At 35.3% G+C, this 24,616-nt stretch overlaps 1 protein-coding gene across 3 annotated transcripts; it reads right to left on the reverse strand.

Annotated features, from left to right (window-relative positions):
- Positions 1-3,796: 3,796 nt before the first annotated feature.
- On the reverse strand, positions 3,797-24,464 carry LOC117328949 (coiled-coil domain-containing protein 57-like). Of its 3 annotated transcripts, none has more exons than XM_033886584.1 (22): positions 24,295-24,464; positions 22,433-22,551; positions 22,042-22,196; positions 21,169-21,337; positions 20,113-20,234; positions 19,530-19,618; positions 17,775-17,932; positions 15,888-15,962; positions 15,101-15,313; positions 14,111-14,269; positions 13,708-13,870; positions 12,780-12,914; positions 12,198-12,375; positions 11,718-11,915; positions 8,409-8,509; positions 7,006-7,206; positions 6,689-6,748; positions 6,121-6,346; positions 5,703-5,827; positions 5,433-5,538; positions 4,652-4,894; positions 3,797-4,379 (listed from the first exon to the last, which is right to left on the reverse strand). In XM_033886584.1, the coding sequence occupies exons 2-22, from the start codon at positions 22,507-22,509 to the stop codon at positions 4,183-4,185; spliced, it is 3,150 nt and encodes a 1,049-aa protein (XP_033742475.1). In that variant the 5' UTR covers positions 22,510-22,551; positions 24,295-24,464; the 3' UTR covers positions 3,797-4,182. The 3 variants fall into 3 exon arrangements, with proteins under 3 accessions (XP_033742475.1, XP_033742493.1, XP_033742484.1); XM_033886602.1 differs by having other exon boundaries at positions 3,800-4,379; positions 15,101-15,301; XM_033886593.1 differs by lacking the exon at positions 24,295-24,464 and adding an exon at positions 23,700-23,729 and having other exon boundaries at positions 3,800-4,379.
- Positions 24,465-24,616: the final 152 nt, after the last annotated feature.

Genomic DNA, 24,616 nt, shown 5'->3' on the forward strand with positions numbered 1-24,616 from the left:
TCAAGCTGCCTTTGTCAATGGTCAATTCTACCTCAAAAACCGACATGCCAGTGAGGGTCTAACAATGTGTCGGTGTCTATACCTGAACTTTAACCTGACTGATACCCTGATATAGAATTACTATGTTATGCAAATATACAAACTACACTGTGATATTGACCTTAACAGCAACTTTTTAAATTCCTATTGTACATCTGAATATCGTAGTGTATCATCAGATATGTGATAGCTGAACATTTTGCATTCTGTAAGGGCCTTATATGATGTACTTTAAAGTATATTCCTAGTTATAATTTTTGTAACAGCAACCTTAATCTTGAACCTTAAGGAAGGTTTTTGAACCCAAAATGTGCATTGCCATGTGAAATATGGCCATGAATGATAATTTCTGACAGTATATTTTCGTTGGTGTTTTAAGTAACCCTTATTGCACATCTGCACATCAGTGTAACACCAGGTTTATGCTTCAATGAAAAACAGCACGAAAAATATTTGAGTCGAAAGTCAAGATGGCCAGTCAGACTGACAGAGTACTAGCAAACCACAGTACACTCTGTCATAAAAGCCAACAAAACACATAACAAATACATTTTTGACTGGAATATAGAAAAACACATAACAAATACATTTTTGACTGGAATATAGAGCTAATACATGTGAACACTTAACTTCAATTTTTAAAGTAAGTGTGACCTTGACCTTTAACCTTCAAAGCTGAACAGCAATTGCAAATAAACAAGTATTGTATACAGTATCAATTTAATTGGCAAAAGCAAACTAAGTTATCGCATGGAAACTAATTTTCTATATTTAGAAACAGTGACCTTGACCTATGACACAGAAAAGCAATCGCTAGCAAGCACTTTCAATAAGAAGGCACAGTATAAAGTTCGAGTTCATTGCATGGAAATAAAAGTGCTGACGGACCTACGAACAGACAGACGGACGAACACAATGATTACTATAAGGCACCCACACTTTCATGCAGGGCCCTGATTAGCAGGGGTTCTCTCTTGAAATGGTTCTATTGTGATGCATATTACATTTTTAGGCTGATCAGAATCCAAGATGTCCTGTAGAAATGTTTTTGGATTGTCTTGAACTACATCTGTAAATTCCCCAAAGTACGGTAATTGGTTATATAGCATTCATAAGGACTGATTGTAAAATAGCTGATAGCCATCTTGGTGTCTGATCAGTCCCAAATGTATCACTAGTCTCCATTTGACAATGAAGATCACTCCATCTTTGTTATTTCTGAGAAAATCTTTCTAAAATTTCTCATATATGTCATGGTTTATTGTGTCGCCTGCAAAAAGCATGCAGCATATTGGTATCACTGTCTATGTCGGCAATGGCGTTGTCTGCACAGAAGTTTTTGTGCAATTACTCAAGTTCACAACGGTGGATGAAACTCAACTTCATGCAGATCTTCCTTACCACAAATGCTTGCTTTGGATTACTTTTCAGGTCAAACGTCACTATTACTAAAAATAGAAAATCTGTTTATGCAATAAGTCTTCTTTGTAATCAAGTGCTCAACTTTCTGTGCAGGTGACATCCACTTCCGTGGAATTCTTGGATAGCTTAATGTGAAGATCGAAAAGCAACATTGACTTTGATAATAGGGACTGACCATTGATTCAAGTGTTTAGTAGACAATTGTGATTCAAGTGTAAAGTAAACAAGTGATTCAAGTGTTAAGTAAACAAGTGATTCAAGTGTAAAGTAAACAAGTGATTCAAGTGTTAAGTAAACAAGTGATTCAAGTGTAAAGTTAACAAGTGATTCAAGTGTAAAGTAAACAAGTGATTCAAGTGTAAAGTAAACAAGTGATTCAAGTGTAAAGTAAACAAGTGATTCAAGTGTTAAGTAGAAAATTGTGATTCAAGTGTAAAGTAAACAAGTGATTCAAGTGTAAAGTAAACAAGTGATTCAAGTGTAAAGTTAACAAGTGATTCAAGTGTAAAGTAAACAAGTGATTCAAGTGTAAAGTAAACAAGTGATTCAAGTGTAAAGTAAACAAGTGATTCAAGTGTAAAGTAAACAAGTGATTCAAGTGTAAAGTAGACAAGTGATTCAAGTGTTAAGTAGACAAGTGATTCAAGTGTTAAGTAGACAAGTGATTCAAGTGTAAAGTAAACAAGTGATTCAAGTGTAAAGTAAACAAGTGATTCAAGTGTAAAGTAAACAAGTGATTCAAGTGTAAAGTAAACAAGTGATTCAAGTGTTAAGTAGACAAGTGATTCAAGTGTAAAGTAAACAAGTGATTAAAGTGTTAAGTTAACAAGTGATTCAAGTGTAAAGTAAACAAGTGATTCAAGTGTTAAGTTAACAAGTGACAAGTGTTAAGTAGACAAGTGATTCAAGTGTAAAGTAAACAAGTGATTCAAGTGTTAAGTTAACAAGTGACAAGTGTTAAGTAAACAAGTGATTCAAGTGTTAAGTAAACAAATGATTCAAGTGTAAAGTAAACAAATGATTCAAGTGTAAAGTAAACAAGTGATTCAAGTGTAAAGTAAACAAGTGATTCAAGTGTTAAGTAGAAAATTGTGATTCAAGTGTAAAGTAAACAAGTGATTCAAGTGTAAAGTAAACAAGTGATTCAAGTGTTAAGTAGAAAATTGTGATTCAAGTGTAAAGTAAACAAGTGACAAGTGTTAAGTAAACAAGTGATTCAAGTGTAAAGTAAACAAATGATTCAAGTGTTAAGTAGACAATTGTGATTCAAGTGTTAAGTAAACAAGTGATTCAAGTGTTAAGTAGACAATTGTGATTCAAGTGTTAAGTAAACAAGTGATTCAAGTGTTAAGTAGACAAGTGATTCAAGTGTAAAGTAAACAAGTGATTCAAGTGTTAAGTAGAAAATTGTGATTCAAGTGTAAAGTAAACAAGTGACAAGTGTTAAGTAAACAAGTGATTCAAGTGTAAAGTAAACAAATGATTCAAGTGTTAAGTAAACAAGTGATTCAAGTGTAAAGTAAACAAGTGATTCAAGTGTAAAGTAAACAAGTGATTCAAGTGTTAAGTAAACAAGTGATTCAAGTGTTAAGTAAACAAATGATTCAAGTGTAAAGTAAACAAGTGATTCAAGTGTAAAGTTAACAAGTGATTCAAGTGTTAAGTAAACAAGTGATTCAAGTGTTAAGTAAACAAGTGATTCAAGTGTAAAGTAAACAAGTGATTCAAGTGTTAAGTAAACAAGTGATTCAAGTGTAAAGTAAACAAGTGATTCAAGTGTTAAGTAAACAAATGATTCAAGTGTAAAGTAAACAAGTGATTCAAGTGTTAAGTAAACAAGTGATTCAAGTGTTAAGTAAACAAGTGATTCAAGTGTTAAGTAAACAAATGATTCAAGTGTAAAGTAAACAAGTGATTCAAGTGTAAAGTTAACAAGTGATTCAAGTGTTAAGTAAACAAGTGATTCAAGTGTTAAGTAAACAAGTGATTCAAGTGTAAAGTAAACAAGTGATTCAAGTGTAAAGTAAACAAGTGATTCAAGTGTAAAGTAAACAAGTGATTCAAGTGTAAAGTAAACAAGTGATTCAAGTGTTAAGTAAACAAGTGATTCAAGTGTTAAGTAGACAAGTGATTCAAGTGTAAAGTAAACAAGTGATTCAAGTGTTAAGTTAACAAGTGACAAGTGTAAAGTAAACAAGTGATTCAAGTGTAAAGTAAACAAGTGATTCAAGTGTAAAGTAAACAAGTGATTCAAGAGTTAAGTAGACTGACTGAAAGAGCAATTTTCACTAATAATGTTGAGTAGTGCTATTAACAAATAAATAGAAATAAACTGGTCTGGGATGAATATTTATTGTTATAAATATGTAAATGTATAGGAATTCCTAGTCAATGCAGATACCAGTACATTTTATTGTACGATGACTTTACTCAGCACTTTGGCGCGAAGACATCACAGAGACCATCGCCCATGTTTCTTCATTACCATGTGGGTATATACTATTACATTATTTGAATCTACTCCATACGTTCTACGGTTTGGTTAATACTAGCAGTCAGTGTAACTGAGATATACCAGGATAGATGTCGGCAAGGATAACTAAACATGGGTGTTTTTATTACTCAGAAACCAGTTTGTAATTGGGATACTGGTCTCACTGGTACTTATTGATAATGAAGTCTGTCAATTCTGCTATCCAATTATCAGTGAATTTTTAAATGTCACTGGACTCCTTTTTCATTATAATTGCGTATTTTTGGTTTCCGCATATGTTTCACAGCACCTTTCTTTCCAGCAGCTTTTCCTGATAATTTAGAGTCTGATTTACTTCGCATTTCCATACTTGGTTTTCTCCCTTTCAGAACCAGCTCTCCTGAACTATCTAGGCTCCTGTTAGAGTTATTACTTGGGTATTCACCTGTAATGAAAAATAACCTGAACTTAACATTTATTAATAGAACCATTGTATAAAAATAGTATTGAACAGTCGAAATGTGTTCAAGGTGATTTGGTTCTGTGACAGATTAAAGGATGTGAGAATAGAGGTGTAAGGTAATATTTTGAATGACGCACACATTTATTACGCACACATTTATTACAACTTATTTATTTGCATAAAAAAAAAATTGCACTTATAGAAAAAACAAATACTGATCTATGTTTTTGTGTGGTATTTTACTTTGAGCCTACCGTGTTTGTCCAAATAATGAGGAGTAAATGGACTTGGACTAGGTCTTTCCTCCATCATCTTCCAGATTTCCTGGAGAGACTCTCCACCAACAGATGACATGCTCATCAGGAACTGTTCTCTAGTCTGTGACGTATTTCCTGGATAGGACGGTGCCCTGGAGGAGTCTGTCAGGCCAGACCTCCGTGAGTCTGTTGTATCATGACTAGCTCGTATATTTATTATATCATCAGTCTCAGCAAAGTCTGGTGGTTTAAGTGAAAAAGATTACGTCAAAAAAAGTAACAAAGCAAGTACTAAAAAGGTAATACTGATACATAACTGATTATCATCTTAGAATTAAGGTTATTTACATAAGGAAACTACATAGAAATACAGCATAAGGATATGACCAAGAGATAAAAAAAAAAAAGAACTTTTGTAAGGAAGCACAGACATGAAAGATCCATCGCCATACCGTGAGATCATTGGCATTTCATACTATGTGAGCTAAAAGCAGTTCAAATTGTTTAAAATCTGTTCCTAGGGAGTACAGGGCAGAGAGTGGTACAATCGGTTTGTGAGAGACCAGAATATTGGGGCTGATTATAGCATAACAAATACCTATAGAGACCAGAATATTGAGGCTAATTATAGCATAACAAATACCTATAGATACCAGAATATTGAGGCTAATTATAGCATAACAAATACCTATAGAGACCAGAATATTGGGGCTAATTATAACATAACAAATACCTATAGAGACCAGAATATTGAGGCTAGTTATAGCATAACAAATACCTATAGATTTCTTGAGGATGGAAGGAGGTCTCTCTTCTACTTCAGAATCAACATAATCTCTCTCCTCATGCTTTGTTGGTGGGAACTTCTGGGCATATTCCAGTTGCTGTAAAACAATATACAAATGTAAACTAAAGAACTTTATCAGTGTTGGGTTGAAAATTTACATGTATATCTGTCTGGTCTGGCGATACTGTTGTATGGTAAAATATATTCTATGTTGAATATGTTAAAACCATTTACCTTTTATAGTGATGGACAAGTACATACCTGTCTAGTCAGCTGATATTGTAGTCTTTCCAGTTGACCAAGTCTACTGAGCATCTCCTGTGACATGACACCCTGGTTGTTGGCAGGAGGAGCACTTTTTGGAGGACCATGAGAAGGGTTAATGCCTATTCAAATAAAATACATTAAAGACAGTTCATTACCTTATACATTGCGGATAAGTTTGACTGCAGGAGAGTTTATTAGACTGCATTTCACTGAGATGTTAACATTGTGACATATTTTGCTGATATTGTACAATTATCTAGCACTTAAAGCAGGAACTACTATTCTGCTTCAATGGTATAATCTAATGGTTGTGTAAAGTCTCACTTTGTACCAGTAAACCACATGGTATTTAAATCAATAGTTACTAAGCATTCTATTGTACTTAGATCTCAATTCTCTAAATATTCCTCACCTGCTTTCTTGAGGTCAGCTCTCAGCCGATTACCCATTTCAATGAGCTGTTGTTTCTCTTTAGCTAATTGTGCGATGTGTTTTGCTGCTACCTTGAGTTTATGCTGTAGATCTGCTGTGGAACCCTTGATGTGGCCCTTTGGGCCTAGGTCCACAGATCCTTCGAGTTCTGGGGCCTGCTGTCTCAATCGTGAGATTTCATCCTCCAGCTGCTGTATCATTAACTCCTGGGGGAAGTTTGAGGTCAATTACAACATCAATACACAGTTCACTTAGTAAATACTTTACTAGGTATGTTTTCAAATGGGGCCTGATTCAACATAGTTACAATATATAAAGTTTCATATTTGAATTCATAATAGTCTCAACAACTGATATCTAAAAGATGTAATATATTGTATCAATGTGAAACTCATGAGTAAAGACTGTTTTAATATCCCAAGAAACAGGAATATATAATTTTGTACAAAATTATATGACAAGAATCAAGTTAAATCAAATTGAGGGATTGTAAAATCAACCTTGCAACGGAGGTGAAAAAAATATATTGTCACAGTGTAAAACTATACCTGTGCTCCAAAGTTTACAGTTGGTCTTTTGTCAGCCATGTCCAGTTTCAGAGCTGAAATCTGAAATTACATCTGATATCAATGTCACATGTACAAATGCACAAAATATCTTTCTGTAGCTTTAGTACCCTTATCACATGCATGTAAAGTTCATTCATTGTCAGTAAAAAATTAACATCCAGCTTAATGTAACAATTGTAACATAACTTTCTTTTGTTTCTGCACTGAAAAAAATCTATACAATACTGCATAATACAAATTAAGCGAAAGAAATCTATAAAACTGTAATTTAAGACACAACTTTGCCCTACGCTAACCTCTTGTCGCAGTCCTGTAACTTCCATATTCCTCTCCAGGTTACAGCGGTAATACTCGTCACTCTCCTTTCTGGCCTCAGCTAGCTGCATCTCAAGGTCCGACACTCTCTGCCTCATGCTCCCAATCTCTGCCTGACTTCGTCTCTCTCTAGCACTGAGATCATACCTCAGCTGGTCAACCTCCACCTGCTTCTGACGGGGCTGTGGGATTATAGACAACATCAGGTATTGGAGGAATGTCTCCATGTTATAATATACATATAGATAATGAATGAAGGTCAAGGTCATCCATTTTAACAAACTTGGTAGCCCTTCATCCCAGCATGCTACAGACCTAATATTGGGTCTGTGGGCCTTTAGGTTATCAAGAAGAAGTCATTTAAAGATTTTAGTATATTTGACCCCTGTGACCTTGAATGAAGGTCAAGGTCATCTATTTGAACAAACTTGGTACCTCTTCATCCCAGCATGCTACAGATCTAATATCAGTTATCTGGGCCTGTTGGTAATTGAGAAGAAGTTGAAAACGTAAATTGTTTACGACGCATGATGGATGCCGCCGAACAAAAGGCAATCGCAATAGGTCAACTGAAACTTTGTCTCAGTAACTTACAATTGTGTGCAATAATGTGAGAAAAAAAATTGAACCTGTGTCTGTTCTGCAAAAAGGATATCTCAACACGTGTGTAAGAGATTGGCTGGCCAGCACTCAGCAAGCTTTGTGCTGTAACTAGTCAAATTTTTTCACTCAGGTTGAGATATCCCTGTCCACGGAACAGACCCATGTTAGATTCTATTAGTCTCTCATTCAATAAAACATTTTTGAAATTATGGATTTTAGATTTTACTATTAATGAACATATGCACTCTACTGGTACACATGATTTATATAAAGATTAGTTATCTGAAAATTAAAACCTAGGTTTAATGGGGATGCATCATTTATCTTTTAATCTTTTATTCAATGCCATTGTGAAACAAAGCCTGTATCCATGAACAAATATTAAAGAAAAAACAGAAACTTTACAGCAAGCAAGTAATCATTTCTTACAATCTTTCACCTCAAGAGAACTTTATCAAAAGATTTGAATATTTTAACTTTATTTTACAATTATTGAAACAAGTTATTTAACTTTTATTAATCCCTCTTGTTACGTAGCGAAGCTGGGTTCGAGAAAACCAAAATACACGGAGAAAATCGTGTGTTAAAAGCTACGCCACCTGACCGGTCAATACTTTATATTATTTTGCCTGAAGCTTACATTGGATGGACAGATGTTACATTGTGCTGTATACTTTGATCTTTTGATATTTGCCATGTGGTCTACAAATGGTTAAAGTTCTCATCCCATCAATCTGACTTTTGTTTTCACCCAAACACTACACAAGTGAAATAGGCTGACCTCTTTAGACAGCTGCTCAATAGACCTCTCCAGGTGTTGTATCCTAGCCTGTTGCTTTTTTACCTGGGCAGAAAACTCTACCTTTTCTGACCTTAAAGAACCTGTAAAAATAAATAATAGCATTTGTTACTCACCCCACATGTCACACAATCTATACAAATCTGTATGATGTTACTACATATTGTGTTACTACCTCCGTGGCAGTACTGTATGTTACTACATATTGTGTTACTACCTCGGTGGCAGTACTGTATGATGTTACTACATATTGTGTTACTACCTCGGTGGCAGTACTGTATGTTACTACATATTGTGTTACTACCTCGGTGGCAGTACTGTATGATGTTACTACATATTGTGTTACTACCTTGGTGGCTAGTACTGTATGATGTTACTACATATTGTGTTACTACCTCGGTGGCAGTACTGTATGATGTTACTACATATTGTGTTACTACCTTGGTGGCAGTACTGTATGATGTTACTACATATTGTGTTACTACCTCGGTGGCAGTACTGTATGATGTTACTACATATTGTGTTACTACCTTGGTGGCAGTACTGTATGTTACTAAATATTGTGTTACTACCTCGATGGCAGTACTGTATGATGTTACTACATATTGTGTTACTACCTTGGTGGCAGTACTGCATGATGTTACTAGCATATTTGTGTTACTACTCGTGGCCAGTACGTATAATGTTATACATATGTTAACTATCTCGGTGGCAGTACGGTGATGAGTTACTTACATATTGTGGTCTACATGGTAGGCATACTGTATGTTACTACAATTGTTGTTACTACCTCGGGGCAGTACTGTATGAGTTAAGAAATATTGTGTAAACTATTCGTTGGCAGTAATGTATGATGTTACTACTATTGGTTACGACTTGGTGGCAGTACTGTATGATGTTTATACCAATGTGTACTACCTTGGTGGCAGTCTGTATGATGTACTACACATTGTGTACTCCTCGGTGGCAGTTAATGTATGATGTACATGTTACTACATATTGTGTTACTACCTACGGTGCAGAGTACTGATGATGTGACTAATATTGTGTAACTATATCGGTGGCAGTACTGTATGAGTACTACATATTGTGTTACTACCTCTGTGGCAGTACTGTATGATGTTACTACATATTGTGTTACTACCTCGGTGGCAGTACTGTATGATGTTACTACATATTGTGTTACTACCTCGGTGGCAGTACTGTATGTTACTACATATTGTGTTACTACCTCGGTGGCAGTACTGTATGATGTTACTACATATTGTGTTACTACCTTTGTGGTAGAACTGTATGATGTTACTACATATTGTGTTACTACCTCGATGGCAGTACTGTATGATGTTACTACATATTGTGTTACTACCTTGGTGGCAGTACTGTATGATGTTACTACATATTGTGTTACTACCTTTGTGGTAGAACTGTATGATGTTACTACATATTGTGTTACTATCTCGGTGGCAGTACTGTATGATGTTACTACATATTGTGTAACTACCTCGATGGCAGTACTGTATGATGTTACTACATATTGTGTTACTACCTCGGTGGCAGTACTGTATGATGTTACTACATATTGTGTTACTACCTTTGTGGTAGAACTGTATGATGTTACTACATATTGTGTTACTATCTCGGTGGCAGTACTGTATGATGTTACTACATATTGTGTAACTACCTCGATGGCAGTACTGTATGATGTTACTACATATTGTGTTACTACCTCGGTGGCAGTACTGTATGTTACTACATATTATGTTACTACCTCGGTGGCAGTACTGTATGATGTTACTACATATTGTGTTACTACCTCGGTGGCAGTACTGTATGATGTTACTACATATTGTGTTACTACCTTAGTAGCAGTACTGTATGATGTTACTACATATTGTGTTACTACCTCGGTGGCAGTACTGTATGATGTTACTACATATTGTGTTACTACCTCGGTGGCAGTACTGTATGTTACTACATATTGTGTTACTACCTCGGTGGCAGTACTGTATGATGTTACTACATATTGTGTTACTACCTCGGTGGCAGTACTGTATGTTACTACATATTGTGTTACTACCTCGGTGGCAGTACTGTATGATGTTACTACATATTGTGTTACTACCTTTGTGGTAGAACTGTATGATGTTACTACATATTGTGTTACTACCTCGATGGCAGTACTGTATGATGTTACTACATATTGTGTTACTACCTTGGTGGCAGTACTGTATGATGTTACTACATATTGTGTTACTACCTTGGTGGCAGTACTGTATGATGTTACTACATATTGTGTTACTTCCTCGGTGGCAGTACTGTATGATGTTACTATGTTACTACATATTGTGTTACTACCTCGGTGGCAGTACTGTATGATGTTACTACATATTGTGTAACTATCTCGGTGGCAGTACTGTATGATGTTACTACATATTGTGTTACTACCTCGGTGGCAGTACTGTATGATGTTACTACATATTGTGTTACTACCTCGGTGGCAGTACTGTATGATGTTACTACATATTGTGTTACTACCTTGGTGGCAGTACTGTATGATGTTACTACATATTGTGTTACTACCTCGGTGGCAGTACTGTATGATGTTACTACATATTGTGTAACTATCTCGGTGGCAGTACTGTATGATGTTACTACATATTGTGTTACTATCTCGGTGGCAGTACTGTATGATGTTACTACATATTGTGTTACTATCTCGGTGGCAGTACTGTATGATGTTACTACATATTGTGTTACTACCTTTGTGGTAGAACTGTATGATGTTACTACATATTGTGTTACTACCTCGATGGCAGTACTGTATGATGTTACTACATATTGTGTTACTACCTCAGTGGCATTACTGTATGATGTTACTACATATTGTGTTACTACATTGGTGGGTCTGGTTTAGTATCCTGATATTCACACATGTGACAGCTGATATCTATATATCACAGTTACAATAATTACAGGATACTTTGTTGTTATACCAACACAATTCTGTAACTGTAGCAGTATCATAAGTCTGTGACATATCTAGTATCTTTTTAGGGTCTATTACAAGGAATGATAGATTCTTGGTAAACGAACCACAAAATTGTTTGGTACATTTTGTATGTAATGTTCACAACATTAGGCTTTCTGTAGAAAAAGGAAAGATTAGTAAAGGAATAAAACTAGTTCCTGTAAAAGTGTTCCATTAGTAAGTATCCAGTTATCAAAACACTATCAAGAATTCTGTGAAATGAAACTATTTACAGTATATTACAATATTACAGCTAAATTTACCAATATTTTCATTAAGAGCACTGATGTGGCATCGGAGTGTGGGGTTGTCCTTCACTTCCATCAACACCTCCTGCTCTGTGGCAGTGGAAGCTGATACAGGTATCTTTCCATATCGCTTTCCTTCCTCCACAAGATTTTCTAGATCTCTTGCTTTTTTTCTCAAAGATCGAACCTCTTGTTGAAGATTTTCAACATAATCTGAAACAATTTTATTCATGTCTAATGAAAAAGAGGTTCCTCTTTTCAGGCACCTGCAAGAGGACTATGTTTAATGCTCAGCATTAATAGTATTGTGTGGAATTGAATAACAGCTGCTATAAGGTTTCTGTATGATAAAAAAACTTCAAAGTTGGTAATTAGACTACTTACCCATATGTAATCAAACCAATATTTAATTAGCATCTGATAACTCCGCATCTTTTAAGTCATCAGAAAGATTTAAGGAGCTATAATGAAGAATTTGTGCAGGAATTTACATACCATTATCTTTGCTTCCAGTATGTCTCACAGATTCTGAGGCTGGAGCAGGAATTGCATGCCCTAGATTTTCCATCTGCATCCTCATTTCCTTGATGACAGACTTCAGACTATCATTTTGCTTCTGGAGAAGTTCAATATCCTCCGAGTTTGATGTTAACCATACTTTCTCCATATCCACCTAAGGGAAGGTTGGAAGTGTAAACTTAGACATAAAATGAAAATGACTTTTCTAGCAGTTCATTTCATTTTGAAAGACAAACTAAACTTTTATTAGGTACAAAATCCTAATTTCAGGCTACACAATCATTCTGTCAGACCAAATATGTCCAACCTATTCCAAATTAATAGCCATCAATGAAACTATCAACTTGAAAGGTGAATATATGATATATTGTTCTTTCCTACCATATGGCCATTAATTAAAATAAGTTATTTGCCCTGGGTGACTTCTGGAGTTGACAGTCATTTTGTGTTAAAATTGCACTGTATGCATTATTGACGTATTTGTTAAGAGAAACAAATAAAGGCTATGTCTGTGTGGTAAGTATTACAAATGGGAGAGAAAATACAGTCAAAACTCACATTGTTATTCTTTTCAACAGCAATGCCATGTTTCCTTAGTGTGGCTAGGGCCTGCTCCCTGTCATGGTACAGCGTTCTGATCAATGTCTCACGGTGCTGAAGTTCTCGCTCCTTTTCCTTCACTGTTGCCAGTGCCTACAATATGTACAAACATGAAAATATCTGTCTTCCTATTATTCAGATGAATTACTCTATCCCACATGTGCATATTCATAACATTTTTATATCAAACACTTGTTATGCTTTTTCATTAATTAAACAATCAATATTATTTATAACAGCTGTTTTATTAATTAATCATTCAATATGATAACAGCTGCTTCATTGATTAAACATTCTATATTATTTATAATAGCTGTTTCATAAACTGAACATTCTATAAAGCAAAAGCAGTTTCATTGATTTAACATTCTACATATAACTGCTGTTTCATTAATTAAACATTCTATTATATTATTTATCAATGATTAAACATTCAATAATATTTATAACATTTGTTTCATGAACTTAACATTCTCTATAATAACAGCTGTTTCGTGAATTAAACATTGTATATAATAACATCTTTTTCATTAATTAAACATTCTATTATAATATTACATGTATTTATAACAGCTGTTTCATTAATTAAACATTTTGTAATATTTATAACATTTGTTTCATGAATTAAACATCCTCTATAATAACAGCTGTTTCATGAATTAAACATTGTATATAATAAAAGCTGTTTCATTAATCAAAATTCTATATTATTTATAATAGGTTTGACTCATTCGACCTGCATATAAAATTGTATGTTGTATGTACGTTAACTAAGCTTTAACTACAATATTGTATACTTGGACATCAAAAGATTGCTGATAGTGCTGCTAGGGGTGATGCTAGAACTGTAATAACTTTAATAATGAATAACTCTTTAAACACTCACATCATCCCTGCCTCGTGTCAGTTTCTTAACAAAGTCCTCAGACTTTTCATATTGCTGCCTTTCTAGGTCCTCCAAGCGTCTCTGCCAGTCAAGCTCCAACTGAACCTTACTTCTCTCCAAACTATTCTCTCGTTCCACAGCCAGACTCAACTCCTTTTTGTATCTATCAAAACAAGACATTTCAAATAAAATTTCACATATTTGCAATTGTATTCAACAAGTCATGATATACAAAGATTTCCAGATAATTGAGACAAATTATAAACAGGAGTTTTCAAACAGGATATAACATTGCTGGTGAATTCCACTGTATTTTACACAACTTTTTTCTGTACTACTTCAATCTTTACTTCTTTCTTGATTGCAGTTCCTGTACAAAATGTAAATATCTAAAAGAACATACCTCTCAATGTCTTCTTTTCTCTGCTGGAGGTCAGCTTTAAGTTTGGCCTCATTCTCCCTGAGTGCTTCCAGCTCCAGATCCTTATTGACCTGACTGCGGGACACATTTGTTGTCTGTTTGTCCCACTTGTCTTTTATCTCACATAGTTCATCATGTAACCTGTAAAATATACTCACTATGTACACTGTATCACCACATACTCATACAGATACTGGGGCTCATATCATAACCACCACATACTCACACAGATCCTGGGCCTCATTTCATCATCATTACATACTCACACAGATCCTGGGCCTCATTTCATCATCACCACATACTCATACAAATACTGGGCCCCATTTCATAATCACCACATACTCAAACAGATACTGGGGCTCATTTCATCATCACCACATACTCACACAGATACTGGGCCTCATTTCATCATCACCACATACTCAAACAGATACTGGGGCTCATTTCATCATCACCACATACTCAAACAGATACTGGGGCTCATTTCATCATCACCACATACTCAAACAGATACTGGGGCTCATTTCTTCATCAACAAATATTTTAATATACAGATACCACTGTATACCAGGAATTACATCAAATTCACAGATCTTGGAACCCATTTCATTTATGTTTATTAACTTATGGAATTTCAAACATCAAATCAACCCAAAAATAACAAGTTGGACACAATCATTTACACAAAAACTGATTTTTATACTCATTAATATTGAAACAATGTATTCTAATATCACACCTGGAGAAAGTGAAATGTTGAAGACCCATTTCCCATACTAAACCCCACTCCTTTGCTCGTAAGGAGAGTCACACCATTCATTTACCAACAAGATAAAGAATTCCTTCCCTCTCTAATGCTTCAAGCTCTATTAGACAAAATAATTTTATTCGTATTTAAGGAGTAGTCATTTAAAGAATCACTCCTACTTTCCCCTTTTGGGCTCTGTCTGTGAATTGTCTGTAATAACATACTTCTGTGTCTGTAAATCCTTCTCCTTTTCCAGGTCTTGTCTCGCCCACTGAAGTTTGCGTATCTCCACTTGATTATCCTCGATGGCAGATTGTAGCTCCCTGATGGTGGTAGATAATGACTGCTCCCTGTCAGCATAGCCCTCCTTCACTTTGGCCAGGGCTGCTTCTTTCTCACGTCCATATCTGTCCATTTCACTATGTCTGTGAAACAAACTATTCTATGTATTGCTGTCTGCCAAATTGACCCTGTTTGGCTCCACCTCTCAGCCCCCCATGGGGTCAGCCCCACCATTTGTACAATTTTGAATCTCTACCCCAAGGGGATGCTACCAGGCAAATATGAGCAATATATATTGCTTAGTTTCAGAGGAGAAGTCGTTTATATCAATTTAGCCAAATTGACCCCTTTTGGCCCTGCCCCTAAGACCCCCGGGGGGGTCAGCCTCACCATTTGTACAATTTTGAGTCCCCACCCCATAGGGATGCTTTTGATCAAATTTGGTCAAATTACGATCTGTGGTTATGAAGAAGAAGTCAATTGTTGACGGAAGGACGGACGACGGACGCCACGGTATGGCCTAAGCTCACCTTGGTCCTTCGGACCAGATGAGCTAATAAACCAATTGAAAGTAGATTGTTAAATAAAAAAGATTAAATGACTATGTATGTAGAGGTTCTACTATCATTGACAGAAAGCAATATACATTGTATACTCCTCTCAGAGGGATTAATTAATAAGGACACTAAGACAGATAAGTTGATATGATTGTATGGTGAAGAGGCTTACTTTCTCTGAAAGTCTTCCTTCATTCTGTTGATAGTCATCTCTGACTGCTGTAGATGTTTCTCAAGGTCAGATATCCTGAAACAATGAAATCAAAGGAAGTTAGATATCACATAAATACATCCCAACCTCCATTGTCAGAGAATGGTGCATGTAAATATATTAATAATTTCAGGCCGAAAAAGAAAAAAAATTCCACAGAAGTGTTGCCTGCATAGACAGTTGGGTCATTTAGAGAGTTATTGCACAGAAACAGATTTCCTATTCATAGTAACAGTGATCTTTGAACTTCAGACCTGAAAAGCAACCTCAAGCAAGCACTTTTGGTAAGGAAGATCTGCACGAAGCTGGAGTTTGATCGGTAAAAGGGATCATTTTGAGTTATGGCATGGAAGCCTCTGTGCGGACAATACTGCCACTGCCGACATACTGATACCTATACAATTTGAAATAATAATTACTTGGTTCTCAGACCCTTCCTCAACTGCATTGATGTAAAAAACGAAAACCCCCATCTCATGTATTTTTCCAGATTGAATAAAAAACCATCATTACCCTTTGGGAGAATAATGTGTGGAAACAAGAGGCCCAGAGGGCCTGTATCGCTCACATGGCTGATTTGAGCAAATATATAGTTATGGGATGGGTATCTCAACTGCTCCAATGATATGACCCAGAAATAAAGTCCAGACTCAACATGACTGTGTTTAAAGAAGTCCCTCGGAGTTTACATCAGGATTTTGTTTATAGTTTATATCTTGATGCCTAACAATGCTATATATGATTATGGGGTGGGTAATACAAGAAGTTATTTATATCAATATTGCCAAATGGACCCCTTTTGGCACCACCCCTCAGGTCCCTGGGGGGGGGGGGGGGGGGGTTTCAGTCAAATCATTTGTATCAATTAAATTTAACTCCTAGCGTTAAGTTACCACTGAAATATCAATGTCATATAAGTTCCAGAGAAGCCCTATCATTTGTATAAATTTGAATCCCAGCCACATATGGATGTTTCCTACAATATTTGGTTAAATTCTGATCAATGGTTAAGAAGAAGAAGTCAATTATTGACGAACGAACGGCAGATGCCACCTTATGGCATAAGCTCACCTTGGTCCTTCGGACCAGGTGAGCTAAGAAGGCCATGTCCATTTACAATCATCTGACAATAAATATTAATAGAAGATCTTACACAAGTACAGTCCATGTGATAAGTGTCCCTCTCTCCTGAGAGGCTAGAACTGATTTATATAAAGCATGTTTGCCCTCTCCACAAAAATTTGGCAGAAATCCACTCAAAGGTTTAAGGAGGAGTAGGGTTTTAAAGCAAAATTCGAGCAGAGTTCTCCTTTTGGAGCCCCATCACTCTGGCCCAATGGGTCACACCAGCTTCATTGTATAGAATAGGATCGCCATCCCCTAATGATGTTTCACATTTTTGGTTGTAATCCACCAAAGGGTTAAAAAAGACAAAGAACCATGATAAATCATTGTTTCCCATATTTTAAAGCAGTTTATATATAAGAATGGATAATTGGTTTGAAAATGATTAAAAAAACACATTGACTTATCTGTTTTTTCACCAATCATATGAATAAAATAAATATAACTCCCTTCCTCATCTTTTATTAGAAAATTTGGTCCAAGAACCAAGTAATTAATTTCATTCATTCTAATAATATTTCCAAAGTGGTAGAGTATTGCCTTTCCTCTTAAATCTTCACTGACAACACTGCTATATCTTAAAGGACAGAGAATTAATGTTTATGTTCGCGGATAGCATGGTGACAAAAAAAAACTTTTAACCACTTAGACAGTAATGTCTTCAAATGTAATTGATGTGAGATCTTCTTTAAAATGTGATCTCCCCTCACCCCATTGAGTTACCTTGCATCCTTCATAGCTGACAAGTCTGCCAGTTCCCAGTCCTTCTCCTTCAGAGCTTTCTCTAGCTGTCGGTGGTTCCTCTCTACCTCAGTGTATTCTTGGGCATTCCTTTCCTGTGCATCCTTCATCATCTCCATCTCCTTACCAAGTAACTTGGCCTAGAAATTATAAGATTACTGTGAACCAAAACAATGTACACCTGTCAAATTCCATATAGTGTTATATACTATCTTGCATTAAAATCAGATTTGTATTACCTTCAGAGTGGCTAGCCGGCATGCTATTAATCTCACCTTTCACTACAAAGTCAAGGTTCAATGTTCTAACAGTTTGAGGAAAAAAAGTAATCAAAAGTCTCCAACTCATTAAACAAAACTTGATATCATAGTTATAAAGCCTACCAAGCTTCATAGAAATTATCAATAGATGATCTCCAAACAAAGTTGCTAATATTAGAAACAAAGGGCAATAACTTTTGCAAACAAGAGGCTCATGGGCCTTAACGGTCATGGCCCCGCCCATCAGCCCAGGGGGTCAGTCAGAGCCAACATGTGCATACTGTACTTTAGGAAAATTTGGCGTTTTTGCTCAAAATAGGGTGGTTAAATATTGGTGCATCAAATTTTGGCATTTACAATCATGTGTGTTAATTCTTGGCACTTACCTGTATGTATTTATGTAATTGATATAATTGTTCATTACGCTACGAAAGTCTATATATTTAGAAGCCTTGTCGCGTCAACATGTGTACACAAGGATTAAAAGCTCTGTGGCTAAGTGACAGGATTCGATCACCTACCTGAGATATAGCCTTTGTTTTAAAAGGTATTTTCCGAGAACATATCAGTATAAGCCTTTTGTATTTCGTCTCACCTGGTTGCACAGGAAAGCATGCAGTCTTCTCTTTGTAAGTTACACAAGTGAATTGATAGATCGAGACGCGACTTATCCTTGAACACAGCTAATTTTGGCACGATTTTCCAAATGATGGTCCATATATATCTGTATTATAGTGACACAACAATCAATATGAAAACAACAGAATGAAAATGACATATTTAGATGAAAACATACCTTTATTGATGCGTTTTTATCAAAAAACAATATTCCATCACACATCAACACAGATTGCGGAAGCTAGTAATGGGTATGTAGTAAATGAACGGAAAGATGGTTGCTATAATCCGGATATTGTTCCAATGATTTTTTTCGTGAAGTTTTGGTGCGTTTAGTTTTGGCTCATTCACCCCAGGCACCAAATAAACCAAAATATAACCACATCCTAAATATCCCAAAGTAGGGTACCATGAAGCTGTCATCCCATGCTGATAATGTTAACCAAATTAGAATGAATTCCAATTCAAATCCAACAAATAATAGTCAAAAATGTGATTTCCCTATATAAAATATAGTAAAGTTTACCCCCTCCCCTGCGGCAAACGTGAGACCCCCAGGTCATGAAATTCACAATTTTGGTAAAGCACCTTAAGACCCTTCCATCTATGAAGAGTATCTAATTCTACATTATTTGGGTCTTGAGAAGAAGATTTTTGAAATTTCAGTCAATATGACCCTTAACCATAGAAGCACCTTGTTAAATTTCATTGAATTTTGTTCAGCTGTTTTGGAGGAGAAGTCGAAAATGTAAATTTGTTTATGGACGCATGACAGACGAAGACAGGCAATTCAAAAAGCTATTAGAAATCAAGCTTAAGGTGACTGATAAATCATTATCTAATGTTAAACCTGTCATACCTTAAGTTCATACTCTAAAACTTTTGTGCTCATTTCATCAGTTTGCAGACGAAACTCATGTTCTCTTCTTTTCAAAGCATCCTCAAATTCTGAAAGCAAATGATCAAAGAATGAGTAAGGAAACTTTGTTCAAAAGGCATTATGTCAGTGCAATAAGAGCATAAGTACACAAAACAAACAAACAGATGAGAGAGAGAAAAAGTATCAAAGTATGTTACCCTAGTTTAAGTAGATTTTATATTGGAATACATGCTTAACTATAAGTTATAGTACATGTATATTCTTTATCCCCTTTTACATCTAATAGATATTGACAAAAAACAAGTGAGTGTAAAGCAATATTTTACCCATCTGATTGATGTAGATATTAATGCATAACATATGCTAAAGAATAATAATTTAAGGTTTGGTCAGGTTGTACATGCAAATAATCAGTGTATGAAGTGGAACTGACCCCAACAAACTAAAGATATCATGTGGAAACCAATTCTAAAAAATCTTAATTGACAGTGACCTTGTACAATGTACAGCTACCTGTATCCTGTTATTTCAATAGTTGTTCACAGAATATTAAATGCATCACCTGCACTCAGTTCTCTTCGTTGGGTATCAAGTTCTTCCTCAACTTCTGTTAATTTTCTCTGAAGATTCCTTTTGAATTTTTCAAACTCTTTTCTTTCCTGTTGTAGTTCTGAATCTTTGGAACTGAAAAATTATTAATATACATGTACTATGTATATACCATTTCCATATGGCACATACTGTCATTACAAAAAAGGAAAACTGTTTTATTTTCATACTAGCGGCCACGTTCAAGATATTCTTTATTATATTAAAACAAGAGGCCCAGAGGGCCTGTATCGCTCACCTGGTTTCATGAGATATGAAACAAGAGAACTATGCTTAAGTATATTTGTCGCTGGTATTGCTATGTCAATATATCATAAGCATTTTATATGGACGTACATGAACATTGGTTTTATTGTAATTCTAAAAATGTCAATTTAGCCAAATTGATCCCTTTTGGCCCCGCCACTCACCCCCCGGGGGGTCAGCCCCACTAATTGTACAATTTTGAATCCCTACCCCAAGGGGATGCTACCAGGCGAATATGAGCAATATCCATTGCTTGGTTTCAGAGGAAAAGTCGTTTATATCAATCTAGCCAAACGGGCCCTTTTTGGCCACGCTCCTAAGACCCCAAGGGGGTCAGCCCCATCATTTGTACAATTTTGAATTCCTACCCCAAGTAGGTGCTACCAGGCAAATATGAGCGATATCCATTGCTCGGTTTCAGAGAAGTCATTAATATCAATATAGCTAAATTGACCCCTTTTGGCCCCGCCCCAGAGGCCCCCAGGGGGTCAGCCCAATCATTTGTACAATTTTGAGTCCCCTACCCATAGGGATGCTTCTGACCAAATTTGGTGAAATTCCGATCAGCGGTTATGAAGAAGAAGTCAAATAAGTCAATTGTTGACGGAGGGACAGACGGACGACAGACGCCACGGTATGGCATAAGCTCACCTTGGTCCTTCGGACCAGGTGAGCTAAAAATGTAACAAAAATGTTTTAAAGCCACAAAGCTGAACATATCTAGGAGCTGATGAAGTATCTCTGTTGACCATTAAGTACTTACCATCTATAGGAGTCAATTTCCGCCTGTTTCTCTTTCAGCCTTTGTCGATAATGTAGCTGAAGTTCTTCTCGTGCCTGGTTCTCTCTGTCACTCCAGGATTTCATGTCATCAAGCTTGATCTTCATCTCACTAATCTCTCCATTCTTCACATTCAGACTTGACTTCAGCTCTGACAATGAAGAATGAGCACATTCAATAAAAATCCGAGCCACCAAAATATTTCAGAAGGACATTTCTGTTTATTCTACCCTTCATTATTTTGATACAATATTATTTCATTATTCATATTACATGTCAGGATATCATAATCATATATGTCTGAATCCTTTTTGTTTAAATGTGAACGGTAATAAAATATGACATGCTGTCTCTATATATAATTATGTTACTTTTACAGAAAAAATTGTAAACGACTGGAAAATGCTTGTAACATCTCTGCAAATAAAAACCAAAGCTGGTAAGGTAGGTCACAGTGAACTTCCACTTTTTACACAGTTGTGAGGTATAATAGAAGATAATTCACATACACTTAATAAAAAAGTCCCCTCCTATCCAATTATTGTGTTAAAAGTAATGCTAGCACAACAGTAATTGTCATTGTGGTTTTGAATGTACGTAATATTGGGACCCAACAAATGACTCCTTCCCTTTTTTCATATTTAAGTCCAAATATGAAATAATTCTCATGTTTGGACAAACACTTCTCATACTTTGGTTACAACAATAAGTTGAATAAAAACTGCATTTTCCCCCCAGAAAATTCAATTCAGTAACTGGTGGCAATGTCCTAATAGAAGTATTCATTTTAATGTGATCAGTAATTTTACTAGCAGACAATGAAGCCAAAATGGCCCATCTAAGTGGATAACATACCACTGAAAGTTAAATCATATGTTTCTAATTCCTTGTCTCTTTCCTCTAGGACTTTCAGATTGTACTTGAAATCTTCCTTAAGCTTTGTGAACTTTGCCTTTTCTTCTTGGAGTTGTCTGTCCTTGTCTTTGTAAGCTGCCTCAAGGGTTTGTATTCTAAATATTAAAGCTATAACATTTGAAATATGTGTATATGTATAACTATCCAAATCTTTAACTACAAATCATACTCATAGGAGTGCAAAACATATCTTCTGACTCAAACAATTAAATCGGCTTATTACAGGGTAGGATAAGTAGAGTAACTCTTGATCTTTCAGTAGTAATACTGCTTTACAGTTGAAATAAAATATTTGTAATTATCCTACAGGATTATTCAGCTGCCTTTTTACCTTTGATTGGTGACTTCCTTCCATTCTCTCTCCTTCTGTGCAGCCAATTCTTTCCAATTTTCATCTGGATCTGTCATTCTTTTTTCATGAAATGTCAAAGGTAGCTACATAGGAAACAGCTGTAAACAGAGAAGAAACATTGTTTAGCCATTATTATTTAGGGTTATGTTGAAAAAGATTTTCCCCAGAGATTTGAATGTATCAATTTTTAAGATCCATATTAGTTGACAACTTCAGCAAAAATTGCAGATCTATGTATGTACATTATAAGATATGGTTCGGTATATTTAAAAGGGCAAAATAAGGCTTACAAGAAAATGGTATAAAGCAAATCAGCAATTTTCCTTATTTCCTTATCATCAGATATCAGAGAGCAGTCTTGTACATGTAGAATGTATGATAACATACATGTGCAATGTATATGATTAAAACTAAAAGTCAAGCAAGGAGTGTCCATGGATTTTGTCATCAGCCGGTCTGGATAAAATTGATATATATATATATGGTACATGTACTCTTAAGATTTGTTAGTCCCATATATCATATACATGTTTAATAATATTACAAATGACAATTCTTGTTGGAATGCAAAAACATTACAACAAAATTTTGATAAGTTTGCCACAATGGGAAAGACATGTCCTTTCATTGTGACACCAGGTAAATGCTATTTGCACCCTCTTTGAAACTATAACAACATTGTTCATCAACCTTATAAATTTACTTAATTAAGAAGTAGAGAGATAAAGACATTTAACTCAAACTTAAATTTGCAATATGACAGATGACTGAATCTCCACCTGTCCTCACATTCTTATTCTGATGAGATATTTGCGTGTGGAATACTACTGCTGCAATGGTGTGTGCAATACTTTTTTTAAAAAACTGATCATTGAATGTTTTTAAGTTAGATTTATTGCATTTTTGCCAGTGAAATATAGAGATTTATGAAACTAATAAAACTTATATTTTCACTGCAGCGATGAGCAGTGAAAATATGAGATTTTGCAGTGAAAATATAAGATTTTGCAGTGAAAATATAAGATTTTGCAGTGAAAATATAAGTTTTCCGTTTTTGACCATTCAGAGCGGACTTTTGTATTCACCTCGTTGAAACTTGCCGATTTTTCCAATCGAAGCGGAGATAGATAAATTAGTTATTTTGCTCTATTTTTGAAATAATCTGACCATGCAGTTTTTGACTAAATACTCACTTGACGTTAGCTATTCATGCACATATTCTCTGATAACAGCAGACAACACTTACATTGTGCTGACCAGTCCTTTCAAAATGGCGCCGTCATGTTGACGTGGAGTAACGTCACAAAGAGATGACGTCATTACCGATTCCCGCACTTTTTTACTATAAATTTTTCGATGTTTTTAATTTTGTTTTTAAGTTTATGAAATGCAATAAACAGAAAATTGAATGGTTTCAAGTTAAATATAACATATATTTACTCGTATGACAGAATATTTCGATATTTTTCACTCGTGCTTCGCACTCGTGAAAATATCAATATTCTGTCATACTCATGAAATATATGTTATATTAAACGGGAAACCATTCAGTATCCTCTATATATTAAATACATATTTATATAAAATAACCCATTATCATTATAAGCCTAACTAATGCTATCAGCTCTCTGAAGTATACAACAATTATTAAGTGAGCATTATCAGCATATATTGCTCGATATCTGATCTTTGAAAATAGATTACAACGACATGCCTAGATCCAGGAACAAGAGGATATCTGTTGGTAAACACGAACTCTGTTACAGTGTTATACACAGACAAGTTAGAGCATGCATTCAACATATGATCTAGGTAATACTAAGACTACAGCGCGATATTACCTCAATTTTTATGCAATTTGGCGATCATGTACAAAGTGTAAAGACAATTCGGTTTCCCCAAAGGACCTTACAAAGTCAGAGTACTGTCCATTACACATCTCCATTAGGCCAACTAGGCTACCTGACTATAATCATGCTAAAATCAAAACAAGCGCCTGTCAAATACTCTATCGTAGATGGGTTATTTGATGTCGTAAATACTAAAATTCCAAATAACAATAATTGTTTTGATGTATCCTACTATATGTATCTATGTATTTAACTGGATTTTATTTTAAGAAATTAAATATTTCAGAATTGAATTTAACTGATTGATCTCGTT

Source organism: Pecten maximus, chromosome 1, assembly GCF_902652985.1.
Source record: "Pecten maximus chromosome 1, xPecMax1.1, whole genome shotgun sequence".
NCBI lineage: Eukaryota > Metazoa > Mollusca > Bivalvia > Pectinida > Pectinidae > Pecten > Pecten maximus.

What these genes read in the sequence shown, in the direction of transcription:
- LOC117328949 (XM_033886584.1), bottom strand. Translation starts at nt 22,509, where the DNA reads ATGACAGATCCAGATGAAAATTGGAAAGAATTGGCTGCACAGAAGGAG. An exon ending in TCAGCTATGAAGGATGCAAG is followed by an intron (nt 15,963 to 17,774) that starts GTAACTCAATGG and finishes TCATTGTTTCAG; the next exon opens with GATATCTGACCTTGAGAAAC. An exon ending in CTGTAAACTTTGGAGCACAG is followed by an intron (nt 6,347 to 6,688) that starts GTATAGTTTTAC and finishes AACTTCCCCCAG; the next exon opens with GAGTTAATGATACAGCAGCT.